This window comes from Chaetodon trifascialis, chromosome 4 (assembly GCF_039877785.1).
Source record: "Chaetodon trifascialis isolate fChaTrf1 chromosome 4, fChaTrf1.hap1, whole genome shotgun sequence".
Taxonomy (NCBI): Eukaryota; Metazoa; Chordata; class Actinopteri; order Chaetodontiformes; family Chaetodontidae; genus Chaetodon; species Chaetodon trifascialis.
Window position 1 is genome coordinate 24,141,213 of NC_092059.1, and position 13,778 is coordinate 24,154,990.

The 13,778-nt window shown below is 39.5% G+C and overlaps 1 protein-coding gene across 1 annotated transcript; it reads left to right on the plus strand.

Annotated features, from left to right (window-relative positions):
- The first annotated feature begins 1,422 nt into the window (after window positions 1–1,422).
- rgs16 (regulator of G protein signaling 16) lies at window positions 1,423–3,400 on the plus strand. The gene is made up of 5 exons (XM_070960646.1): window positions 1,423–1,565; window positions 1,834–1,917; window positions 2,033–2,094; window positions 2,213–2,379; window positions 2,603–3,400. Exons 1-5 carry the CDS (start codon window positions 1,522–1,524, stop codon window positions 2,816–2,818), a joined length of 573 nt encoding a protein of 190 aa, XP_070816747.1. The 5' UTR covers window positions 1,423–1,521; the 3' UTR covers window positions 2,819–3,400.
- The last annotated feature ends 10,378 nt before the right edge of the window (window positions 3,401–13,778 follow it).

Sequence of the window (13,778 nt, forward strand, 5' to 3'; positions counted from 1 at the left end):
ATGTGATAAACTATAATTTTATAAGACCAGTAACATTTGACAACAATTTATTTACTTAAATTCATTAGAGGGGAGTTAAGCAACATTTAACAGAACGGATCTCATCTGTCACACAGTCCCGTTGTGTCTCAATTCTTCGAAACGCCCATGGCTATAGACTTATACAACGAGTGCAGTACAATGTTTCTACTGTTATCTGGGAAATAGTGGTTGGAGGTCCTTTCCTGCTCTAATTCCTACATTAGCACCGGTGGCTCTAGGTCTTATAGCATCACAAAAACAAGTACAAGAGCACTAATTCACAGAAGTGGATATTATTATGAATAATTTCCATTGCATCTCTGCTTTATTCAGCTAGCTTCTCTATTTTGAAAATATGTAATGTCTTTCTCTGAGTCATTTCTCACCATTCTTCAGTCACATTTTACCTTAGATTATCTAACGTCCCTTCAATCTGAATTACATCACAAACAAATCCTAGATAAGCAACCTGCAGCTCGCCATATGGGAAACAGGTCCTGCCTCGGGTTTATTGTGTAGAGCAGTTGATCGTATAATTATATTACTGTAAGCATGCTGAATGTACACAGTGAAAGTCACATTTCCTTCCCAGCATTCCCTAAAATTAACACTTTTATCTGGCCAATAGCGAGGCTGAGTGTGATTGTGTTTACCACCAGAAAGATCCTTTAATAACCTGCCATATTATGTCTTCTTTGTTCAAAGCAGGACTAAGGACAAAGCAGGAAGCAGGAACAAAGGAGATGTCGAGAACTAATTAGACAACACAGAATGTTTTTGGCAGATCGGCTTGTTAGGTTACATCATACATTTTTTGAAGTTACTGAGCTCTGTTTTGTAGTTAGCTGTAAGTTTGAGTCTAGAAGCTATTGCAATAAAGCTAATCAATTTTATTCATAAATAGACTAAACGTGACAATTATATATATGTGTGTGGGTGTGGGTGTGTCACATTCAATTGTCTGCACCTTATTCCAGTAACTAATATCTAAAAGCTGGCTTCCCAGAACCTGTATGCACAGCACTAAATATACACAGTATTGCATGTGCATTTTCTACTTTCGTGTGTGAATAAGTTGTTTTGAAAGAGATGAGTGAAAGCAAAACACTAAAAGATTCACTGGGTAGTTTTCATGGACATGCAAGAAAAACAGAGCAGAATATCAGTTGCTTTTATCGTTTTACAGTAATTTCCCAGCCTCGTCCTTGCACAGCCTCCCCCTTTTCTGACTTCTATCATCTCTCTCTCTCTCTCTCTCTCTCTCTCTCTCTCTCTCTCTCTCTCTCTCTCTCTCTCTCTGGCTCTCTCTCTCTCTGTACCCCCCTGTGATTGGCTGAGAAGGCTGATGACATGTCAGAGGCAGGGGAGGAAGGATATAAAGCCTGTGCTCCAGCTCTGTTGAGACACTCACACAATCTCACTCCTTACTGAGCTTCACTGAACGGATATTTAACCACCACCCAACCGAAACACCACCCCTACCAGCTCCAACCTGCTGCTATGTGTAAAGGACTAGCATCACTGCCTACCTGCTGCTTGGAAAGGTACATGAAGCTTCATGCAAAAGTCGCATGGCTAATGTTTGGGGATTCGGATCGCAGGACAATAGCTTCGCTGTTTCATCTTTGTGCATATGTGACGTTTGTAGCTTCTTAAATGCTCAGACAATTTTAGGTTGTGCTAAATTTTCCACTCAGTTAGGCACTCAGTGTGGATTCATGCTGGACTCAATTGTACTGCACAGCACTGGCTTGTCAGTATGCAATTACGGTCTTGTGAGCAATGTATCTGACCTGTTTCTTTCTTTCACAGGGCCAAGGAGCTGAAAGCAAGGCTGGGAAGCATTTTGCAAAAACCCAATTGGAATCTTTCTGGCTGCAAAATTGGACAAAATAAGTAAGTATCACACATACTATACTGTCTATTACTAGCAACTCATTTTATATTTATTGTCACTGTATGCTTGATTGAACATCTCGGTTAAATCTAATCTTGCTTCTTCTATTTTCAGGCCAACCCTGGAGGAATGCCTCAGGTGGAAACAGTCCTTTGAAAAACTCCTGTCCAGCAAATGTAAGTACATAAAGAGATTTTTGCCTTTTTTGAGAAATTTATTATTCTTTCCAGACACATGCAGCCTCTGCAGGACCCTTATGTACCATAAATAATGAAATTTTGTCTCCTTCCGCAGATGGATTGTGTGCCTTCACAGCCTTCTTGGTATCTGAGTTCAGTGAGGAGAACATTGCATTCTACTTTGCCTGTGAGGATTACAGGAATACCAAGTCTCCTGCCAAACTACCAGCCAAAGCCCAGAAGATCTACGATGAATTCATCGGCAGTGACGCTCCCCGGGAGGTAAGGAAGCACCTATTTTAAATTAGTTAGATGATGAGACCCAAACACCTCACTTCTCTGCTAAATACAGTCACAGTTCCACCAATGCTACAAAGCTACTTTTTACCATTTCTCTTACACCAACACATTGATTTCAAGATAGGAATTGTGCTCGTAGTCACTAACCCCTACAAAATGGACAAAAAAGGCTAATTTGGATTTGTCTCTTTGTCCCCTTTTTCAGATTAACATTGACCACGAAACTCGTGACATCACCAAAGCCAACATGCTGGCGCTGTCACCTTCTTGCTTCGACCTGGCCCAGCACAAGATCTACATGCTCATGGCCAAAGACTGCTATCCTCGCTTCCTCCGTTCTCCAGCCTACAGGGACATTGTGTGCCAAGCCAAGCCAAGCACCAAGGCAACCAAGCAGCCTCGGCAGGAGAAGAAGGCATGAAATCTCTCTGTGAGCCAAAGGAGAATTGTTAGTGGTCACCTTAAAGGTTGAGAAGGCAAGAGAGGCACGAAGTTAGGTGCTGCATCATGAAGATGGACGCAGTTGCAGATACAGAGATCGTCATGAGAGCAGGGATGAATGGGTGTGTTCTGTAGACGGCATCTATTCTAAGATAAGGAGGTTGGAAAGAAAAGGAGAGTAGAGGAAAAGTTGATGCCTTAAGCTGACAGTTGAGTGAATATAGATGAAGTCTGGACAGTAGTGTCGAGTAAAAGTGTAACACACTGAGTGACAATCAAAAAGGAAGGGGGAAAAGCACTTTTCTTTGCCATTAGGCAAACATTTGTGGTTGTCATGTGGCATGTTCCTCTGTCAAAGTCTTACACTGTTTGTGAACAGGCATGTAGGGTACTTTATGATTTTGTATTTATTTGTATTTATTTACCTGTAATATATTTGTTGCATTTTTACTGAACCAAGATGAAAAAACTGTGCAATTTTATTTATAATATTATGATATTGATATCACTGTTTTGTTTTTTTTACATACCACAAAATAAATTAAATTATTTGAAAATTAAATGTGAAAAACTACTAAAATGTGTTGGTCTTATTGTACAAAATCATGGTTTGAAAAGTACTTTGATCTTTGGGATATAAGAGAGCAGAATCACATGTAGGTACAATACAGTACAATATTTCAGATATTATGACACTTCTAGCAATCACCATGGGTATTTGAAGTATCTCATTTATCGCAGTGACATAAATGAAACTTCATATGTAAACATACAGTCAGGTGAGGTTTGCACGAAGCTGTACAAATACCCCAATGCTGCAAGTTCAATCATTCATATTACCTGATAGAAAAATGACAATGATATATTTGCTCGGTATTATGAGGCATCCTGCAGGCAGTGCTGTGCAAAACTGTTATTCACCAAGGAAACTGCTCTGATGCCATAAAGAACTCAGACAATGACAACATCCATCTGCTCTGAGCTATTATCACATATTGTGCGAATGAGAAAGAGCTTTCTAGCAAACAGGAGCAGAAAGAGATGATGTGACAGCATTAACGTAATAGGAAGAGCAATAAAACTTATGACCTTAGCAACTGTTTGCCCTAGCCATCAACTTCAGGTAGTAGATAACAGCAAAGCTGTTGCCAGGCTGGACCACGACCACTGCTGTCTGCAAGCCAAGCATGTGGAAAAGACATAACAGAGAGATAATACCAAGCCCTGCAAAGCCCTGTAGTTAGATAATAATGACATTGATTACAGTGATAATGTTGGTTATCTAATTTGTTCTCATTAAAATGTTAACCATTTCCATTATGGTTGCTTTGGTCTATTTCACCAGCAGGCAGAGTACAAAACGTGGCTGAATGTCTGCTTTGTGTATTCAGATGTCATTAGCATAGAGTGGAGCCAGTGTCAGGTGGACAACAGCTGGTCCACAGGCCTGATGTATATGAACATCTCATAATGCTGCCTCCCTCTCCATAGTAACACTTTGATATGTTTATATAGCAATGACCATCTGTAATACTGGTTTTACTGTGGAAGCTTCGATATTTTGTGTTGGGGGGGGGGCATCTGAGAGGGATGTGTTCAGTTTTTAAGAAAGAAAGAAACTAAAAACTTTGCTATGATCTGAACACTGTAATTTTTGTTGTGTAATAACTTTAAATTCATTGTTTTGGTTTTATGGTCAACATATTTACTTTAAGATTCAGTCTATGCCACGGTTTTCAGCCAAATTACTGATAAGCCCACTGGAGCATTTAGCAGCGGAAGAATCTGATATTTTTTGTGGAAGTCGGTGATGACCAAACCAGAGCATAAAGCAGAGTGAAAATGTAACTTACATTCATCATGCTGACAGAAACATGAATCCAAATGTATACTAATGGATGTGAAAGTATGTAACACTTCAGCCATACAGTCAGATGGTGATTCATGGTTACTGTGCATCTGTCAGCTTTTTCTGAGTATTTCTGCCCCCTAATGACCACAAATGAATCAGTACAGCTTTATTTTTGTTTTCGAAATAAGCGGTTTAGTTATGTAGACAAATTTTAACTTGCAAAATCTTATATGGTGGAAAACATTTTACACTGACCTCTATCGTTTGAAAGTTTCAAGCCAAAGAATAACATAAGTCTGCAACATTGTGTATTTTGAGCGCTGCATTTCATGACAACTGGTAACTACTATTGGCCCATGTGAACATTCACTGGTGGGGTGCAAGGTGATGGGTTTACCCCTGTAACATCGACAGATGGGTAGTGTGACTGCATTTTACAATGAAAACCTCTCTGATTGCCAACCTATACAAACTACATAAAGTTACCTTTAGTCACAGTTGCCTGAGGGCAAGGAAAGAGTGCAGTTTTGGTTGATAAACTGATTATACTAAGATTAGGCTATGATTAAAGTTCAACTACGTTTGGTTAAGTTTAGCAAAAGAGTGTGGTTATGGTGGAAAAAAGAGCACACATTATTTGTCAGTCCAATTCACAGCCTCTCCTCTGAAAACAGCAGAAGACAGTGTTCACACACAGCTCAAATGAAACATGTTGTCATACCTAAACCACTGAGCAGGTCAATCACCAGTGATTCCCAAAATGACATATCCGACTGTTTGAGACTATCAACGATTGTGTACCAGACCTTTGCTATCACATGGTGAACTTTGAGGACTGGCGGTAGTTTGCTTAGATTTAGGTAAAACCAGATCTTCATTGTTGAGTTTTGTTTCATAGAGGACACCACAAACGGTTCCCTGGGTGAAAGCCCTGTTTGTTTGACTCATCCACCCACCCGACCTTCCTTCATATACAGACTTTCTTGCTTTTTATACTACATCACCTGACTTCCTCCTCTGCTCCCATAATTATTACAGCCACTAGAGTTTGCCGCCTAACAATAAATGGATAAATAGGTTGTAATAACTTACTTGCACAGACAAACTATACAGTTGTTCTTCTAGTGAGGATGAGCTGGACGGAACCAACAGTGACTATTGATGAAGACAAGACATGAACCAGTCTTGCAAAACAATAGCACTCCCACTCTTCTGCTTTTGTTTCTCAGAGATGACAGTTGTTACTCACTTGATCTGAAGAGGTCAGGGGTCAGGAAAGCATATATATCATTCATTTTAAGCATTGCTGCATAGTTTTGGTTTTATCTGCTGATTTAAGATATCTTTCACAGAGATTTCTACCATTGTTGCCAGTTCAGAAGAAGTAAGCTTTGTGGTGGGCAAAGTATGCAAAGCAATGCTCCTTACCAGAAACACTAAAACCAAAAAAACAAACGCAAATTCCACTGTGACCAGTTTTCATTGGAACTACTTTCCAGTGAAAATAGACTGTAGTTCCAGTGGGACTATTTGCGGTGAAATGCCTTTCTTTGGGTAAAATAGACCACTAGACCTCTGCCAGTTCAGCCCAGTCTAACTGTCTCATTAATTGTGAAATATGTATTTCAAACACTTGCTGTAGAAATGGTAAAATGATGTCCTCTAACAAGGCAGATATCGTGAAGTCCTGACAGTTTTATCCATGCGCCATTAAGGCCAAAAGGATGGTTTTTTTCTTAGCTATTGAATTTTTTTAAGGAGTAGTATTTCACTGAACATCATTTATTATATGTTATAAACCAACATCATTGAATTTTAGATGTGAAGTAGTAAAGAGCTTAGATTTCACTATATGTCTCTATATGTGATCATACTGTGGGTCTTGTTGGTTATCCCTCACTTAGCTCGCTGCGCTGCACTGCTCCTACACCAGCACTGTCCTATAATCATGAAGTGACACTGACACCTAGTGGCTTGATTTGTAATAACAACACATGAAAACCAAATGGACATTTTATCATTTGATATCTCATATATTGTGTGACCAACTGACAACACAAGTACTGAAATGATGAATTAATTTAATATTCAGACATAGAATCTTTCACATCTTTTTAAATCAGTGGTTCCCAATAAGGTTAGGTCACAAGGTGACAATTACAAATAGAGAAAAAAATTGCAATTTTGTGAAATACTTGATATTTTGACCTCACCAAGCCTATAAAACATTTATCAAATAAAATAATAAAAGCCACTGAAGGCCATAACCAAGTAGATATTACTTGTTCTTCAGGCACAGTAAGGCAAGGGAAGGAGCTATGTTAAAAACCTTCATTCAGTCAAGTACTGACCACTTTCAGCCTCACGGGGTTTCATCAGGGAGGAAAAATTAAAAACACTTTGTTTTCACCTTGTGCTCTAAATAAACAGCACAAGTATGTAAACAATATTGCATCATATAATGAAATAACCAGCAGATACAGAGAATGATGGATGACACTGTCCCATCAGTAAGTATTAGAAAGTTGGTTATAAGAAGGGTTTAAGAAGTGTTTTCAAATTAATTTCTCTTAGATATTACTTCATTTTAATGAAGCCAAGAAGGTTAGGAATTACTGTTTTAAACATAAGTATTAACCATTAATATGAGCATTTTGCTGTTTGCATTAAACTTTGAGTTCAACGTCTCAACATTTTGTGAGTTTGCCAAACAATCAAGACATTTTAGCAAAACCTTTTAAGATTTGTGAAAGCAAATTTCAACATGAGTTTTTTGAAGGTGATAAAGAAATGACTGAATGCTTTCACAGCACTGGGGGGCAGTGAAAGGATGCAAATAAACCTGCACATACAGTCCTGTCTGATCGCTGTCTCCGATGTTTTTCTCACTCCTGACCTCTGGTCTCGAGCAGAGGTGAAGAGGTGAAGGTGACGGTTTGGATGAAGTTAAAGTCAAAGATGTTCTTTTTCATTCACAAGAAACGTGTATTGATAAGTTACAGTTGCTTCCATCTTCTTCATCTGCTGAGCTCTACAAGGATTGGCATCTGTACGTGTTGTCTTACTGCCATCTGCTGGATTGGAACATCTTAACAGCCAAACTAATTACAGTGTCCACCCTAAATGTCCCAGTCATGGCATTGTCCATTCTACAACCCAGACACAATTCAGTGGGTGCCTGGCACACAAAGGTGTGTTTTGAAACAACTGAACATTAAGCATTTCTGATATTTATCATGCATATCTACCAGCATACCAGTCATGTGTTTAAATACTTTAAATGCTCAAATACAACATAACTCTAAATCACACTGATCTTTGAGGAAATATTAATTAACTCCTCTCCTAAAAAATGTTTGAAAGGTAGCGATGGACATAAAGACAGAGGACATGTGCTCCATGTCCTAAATGTCTGCTACAGCCTGAACACTGTGCTCCAGAGAGGACGTACTGTATGTTCATCATGAGTGAGACTGAACCCTTCAAAGCCATGATCGTCTTTATCACATTTAGCTGTGCTGAACCTCGAGTTTAAAATAGGTGCCGAGAACACACATTGACCCGATGTGCACATTCCTCATATCTCCCACAGGACTGGACATGCGCATCTTCCTGATGCAGGCACACCTCAATGTGGCCTAAATCTCTGGGGGGGGTCTTTTCCTCTCATAATACGTCCCTCACATCCCCCAATGCCTACTGCACAAAAACAAAGATGTTTATGTTGTTGTAACAGAGGAGAAATCAAGGAGCAGGATGTGAAAGGAGGAGAAGTGCAGCAGGAGAACAGATACAAATGAGGAGAGGATTCATGATAAACACATTAGATGAGTAGGCAAGAACAGTGAGAGGAGGGAATGTAACAGCAACAGCGTCTTAAACTCCAAGCGTGGGAAATCTCCTGGTGCGGGTCCCTTGTGGAAAAGGAAAGCTGTGCTATCTAGTGACTCTCAGTTCCTCCGGGTTCACATCCTCTGTCCTCTCAGGCTCAAACTCAGGCATGAAAAAAAAAGGCTTCACATGCTAAATATCTGCTGCATCTTTCCTTTTTCCAGATTGGTGTATCATTTCACTTAGCCGAGTGAGTGTTTTAGTTTCTGTATGACCGATGCTAATGCACAATATGGCAGATGACAGTATTATCATATTTGAGTTTTCGGTGTTTCCACTGATCTCGGGCCCCCACGGTTAAAAAAGAAAAAAACTTAAAAAAAAAAAAAAAACATGAAAGAAAACGAAAGATTAGGTGAACAATCATCTGATCACTTTGCTACTCCACCTGTGGCTTCCAGCTCCACAGCTCTGCACCATATTTTAGGCTACTTTCATGCTTTAGTCTTACTTGTAGCTGCTACTTGTCATTTGTACAAGACAGCCATAGTAACACTACATAAACAGAAACTTTTCATTTCTTTTCTTTGGCTGCGAAAACAACACACCTAACTACCCTTAATAACACAAACATCTCTTTGGCTGCGGCAGCTTACCAACCAGTAGCACATAGGTGCAGTTAGGCTGTGGGTGTGCTAACCAGAGGTGCAAGTATTCAGGTCCATTACTTAAGAAAAGTACTAATACCCGACTTTGAAAATACTCTACTCCAAGTAAAAGTTCCACATTCTGAAACTTACCAAGGTAAAATTTTGCATTATTGCAAAATGTACTTAAAGTCAACTTTTCTGCCTTTGCACACACACCTGATGTTATCTCATTGTCAATTTATCTTGGGATATGACGAAGGGACTTGACCCTTGTAACAAAGTATTTTTGCATTGTTAAATTTAGGGATGGGAATTGATAAGAATTTAACGATTCCTTATCGATTCTCATTGGGTGAGGACATAAAAGAGTACAAATGGGTTTGTTTGTGTTAACAGTCTTACATATTTTCACAAAGAAAACATAACATATACAGTATGCACAAATGATGTGTGACGTAACCTCAGAACAACCCTAAAAAGTAGGTGAGCTACTTCTCAGAGTAGGAATGAATGAAGCAGAACTACACTGATTAAAATAACAACATGCAACTCTGACAGAACTCAGATTTCTGATTTTCATTTGAACAGATATGCCAGATAAAATGCAACGAATGAACCTACTGAAATTCAGGGGCATCTACAGTGACAAAAGGGTGCAAACCTTTCAGCACAAATCTAGTGACTGCTCTGTGACATTCCTTTATCCTCGTCTCGGTCATGCCCGCTGCAGCCTCTGAGCCAGCCTGACTCTGGCAGTCATCGTCATCTGAATTTGATGGAAGGACATGGAGATGATTCATATCTCAAAAGCAGTTTACACAGTGAAATGGCGCTAACCTTAACACAACAGACAGGGCTTGTAAGAGTTCAACATGACCTTCAGCACTCATAACAGATGACGCCCTGGTGTTTGCTCGCTAGATTCACAAGTGTTGCTATGTGGCGTATCAAACGCGTGACATACCATGTTGGAGGTATTTCCCCCCTTTGAAGAAATGGAAACTTTGCACGTGTTGCAAGTGGCCCTGGTGTCATCTTATCACGTGAAATATAGCCATACTTTTGAGCGTTTCTGCCTCGACGCCATATCGACTACGTTCCAAACCAAAACAATGCAGCGTGCGTGACATTATCGCGCATGTGCAAGACAGGCAGAATCGATAAGCAGAATCGTTAACCCGGCAGGCAAACGATTCCAAGGAATTGAGCTACTGGGAGCCGGTTCTAAAAGAACCGGTTCTCGATTCCCATCCCTACTTAAATTAGTAGTTGTATTCTTTAAGTAAAGGATCTGAGTATGTCATCCACCGGAGTATATAAGTACAAAATACAATCAATCCTGCAAACAGTAAATGAACTGAAGAAGAACAAAGAATAAATAAAGCAAATATTTAGATATTAGCAGTGAAGATAATAGAAGGATTAGGGAAACATGAAATATAGGGAAATATGCTTACATTATAACTCTACCAGAATGTTCTGTCACACACTCTGTGTCATGTAGCAATCCTTTTTATCAACATGACGTAACTGAGCTTACTTTGGATGAAACTGCAGCAGAGGGCCGCTGCATATAAATCCTCTCTAAGCACAAACAGGTGTAGATTTCATGTCAGCTATGGTTTTTACATCTTTCACCCGAGCTGAACTTAACACTTTTTGCGAAACACTGTGTTCTGTGTGGGCTCCACACTTCCTTCAGGGGGAATGACTTATCTTTTTTCGTGTGCGTTTTTTTTTTTTTTTTTTTTTTATGGTCATCACTTTGAATTCTTCGACAATCTTGAGAAAACATCTTCCCGATCTAATTGCACGTTTTACCAGAATGCCAGTGTTGACCTATTTCTGTTGTTGATGCTTCGATAAGTCAGACCAGATGTTTGCTCAATAAAGCGGGCCCTGCGGAGCATCTCTTGATTTAGAGATGTTTCAAATAGAACAAAAAGCCCACTCATTCCCTTAGTCACACTAAACTGTGAGGTGTTTGTAGATTTGCTTTAAATTTACTGCTCTGTGCCTCACTCCCACATTCTTTTGATTATAATCAAAATTTGAACCAGTACGGTCTGTCACTGCTTATAAATGTGAATCTTCAAAGCAGGATTAAACAGCATTCATCCTGTCAGAGTTCATGTGAGACTAAAACCATAACTGCAATGAATTTATCCTTTGTTAGTCTGAAAAAATGCAAACTTATGTAATGAATCAAAGGTCAGCAGTCTGGGAAAAAAAATCATAATCCACATCAGTGAAGTGGTTAAAGCTCACTGACAAAGACCAGCAGAGTAGCAGATAAACAGCTATCAGTCATTTGTGGTATTAATGTGCATCCTTTCTCATTTGTGTGTGTGTGTGTGTGTGTGTGTGTGTGTGTGTGTGTGTGTGTGTGTGTGTGTGTGTGTGTGTGTGTGTGTGTGTGTGTGTGTGTGTGTGTGTTATGCTGTATCAAAATGATGTCAATTAAAGTGCATCGTCCCTGATAAATACATAAACTACCATGATTGGAGATGCCCTCCGCACTCTTGTATTGAGTATTGATGAGGTTTGGTAGGTTGTAGCTTGCCAATGCCATCTAATTTAATGTGGGCTCTTACTTTGCCATATCATGTGCTTTTGGTCTTCAGCTGTTTTTTCATAGTTTGGCTCTTAGATCCAATACAGAGAAATTTTGAAGAACATAGCTCAGCCCGGAAACCATAGGAAGGAAAATGCACAAAGTAGTGATCCCATTATGTAGTAAAGGAGCAAACTCCTGCAGACAAGTTCAAAGATTTGGTAGAAAGCCATCCTAGAAGAGTAGAGGCTGTTGAAATGATTGTATTTAGGTGTAACGTTTGGCCATGTGTACTTCATTTAGTGACATGTGAGACTTTGGGACATTTTGATTTATTGTAATGATAGTGTATGTCACATAACCGTTCATGTCATGGAAGAAAGAGGAGCCCACTGTGACCTCTGACCGGGCCAATGGACTCTAAGGTTTTTTTTTTTTTTTCTCCATGGTTGAAATGCATACTTTCCACAGTAACATACACAGCACAGGCCTATATCATGACAGCTGAGACCGTGCTCTTCAGTTCATTAACCCCTTCTCAATGTGAACATGACAAACTGTACATGAGCTCCATAGGCAATGGGCTGTTAAGACTTTCCACCATGTGACTAAACACTTGTCTGTTCACTGGCTGCACACAGAGCAGCACCAGCCAAATAATCACCTCAAACTGTGGCTATTTTCCATATCTTGCCGTAGTTTCACTGTCATGTTTGGTTTGGCTTTTTGTTATATTACCAATTTTAAGGCTATTTGCTCTGATTTGTGTCCGGGTCTCTGAAAACCAAACATACTTAGTGATTATCACAGGCCATTTAAGTCAAGCCTGTAGTCTGTTGTTCTAACGTTGAGGTTTATCTGATCTGATATACTGTACGTAGACGTTGAAGTTCTTAGTTATCAAAATACACAAGAATAACTTTTGCTGTTGGACGCAGTGTTTCTCATGCAGTTCTGTCCAGCTCACGTATTTTCATGTGTTTTATGTAGCTGTAATTCTTAAACAAAACCTGAGCTGCAATTGAAACTGTCAGCAACAACTGGGATGAAATCCAACCTGTAAATTTATGACAGCGCAGCCAAAGACCTATTGGATTTACCATGATACTGTAAATTATATTTTCTGTCCCTTTAGCTGGTATAATCTGTGTTACATAAAAACCAGCCCAGCAAAAGATGCATTGTTAGCATTTAGCGCTGACCTCTCCAATGGAAAATCCTTTGTATCATTTTCATTTATTTCTCTAAGGCAGGAATGATAACGAATACATCATTATTTATCCTCTGATTTTCCCTCCTCCGTGTTCAGGCCATGATTCTGTAACAGACAAATCCGTTAGAATTCAAGAGAAAACAGTCGTTGTAGCTCTTCTTTGCCCCCCTTTAAGCTCCAGGTTCACCGGAAAAGCCTTTGCAAATAAACAACTTAACGAAAACAATTAATGGTGCTGTGGGAAAAGCGATTTAATTTCCTCTCGCGGGCCTGTGGACAGAGCGCTGAGAAACTGGACACCTCCTTAATCACCCTGCCTCATGCTTCAGCATGGCTGCCTTAACAAGAAGAGAAAACAAGGGCTTGTAGCAGATCTGAAATTTCACACCAATAAAGTGAAAAGTCCGAGGCTGATTATGTTGAAAATTCTTCTGTCTCCTTAAAATTCCCTGAATGGGTCATAGCCCAAATTCAGTGTGTCAGTGACGACCTCATTGCCTCCTCTGTCATCATGTTTGCTGTATAAGCACTGAGCATGGAGGAGTGCCATAGTTATTTCAGGGTGTGGGGCTATTATGTCATATTCTGTGCATTGGGAAATAAACTGAAACACTCAATGCTCTTTTTTTAATCAGCCCCCCAATATCTGTTTTCCCTTTGACCATAATAAAAGGAATCAGTGTTGGAGGTGATTCTTTTCTCTTTGGCTTCAAAGAAGATTTTGGCACCAAATGTTATCCTAGGATGGACACGATAACAGCAAATAGATATATACAAATACATAGACATGATATAGAATTACTACAGAGCTTATCAGTGCCAGACTCTAAAAACGAAACA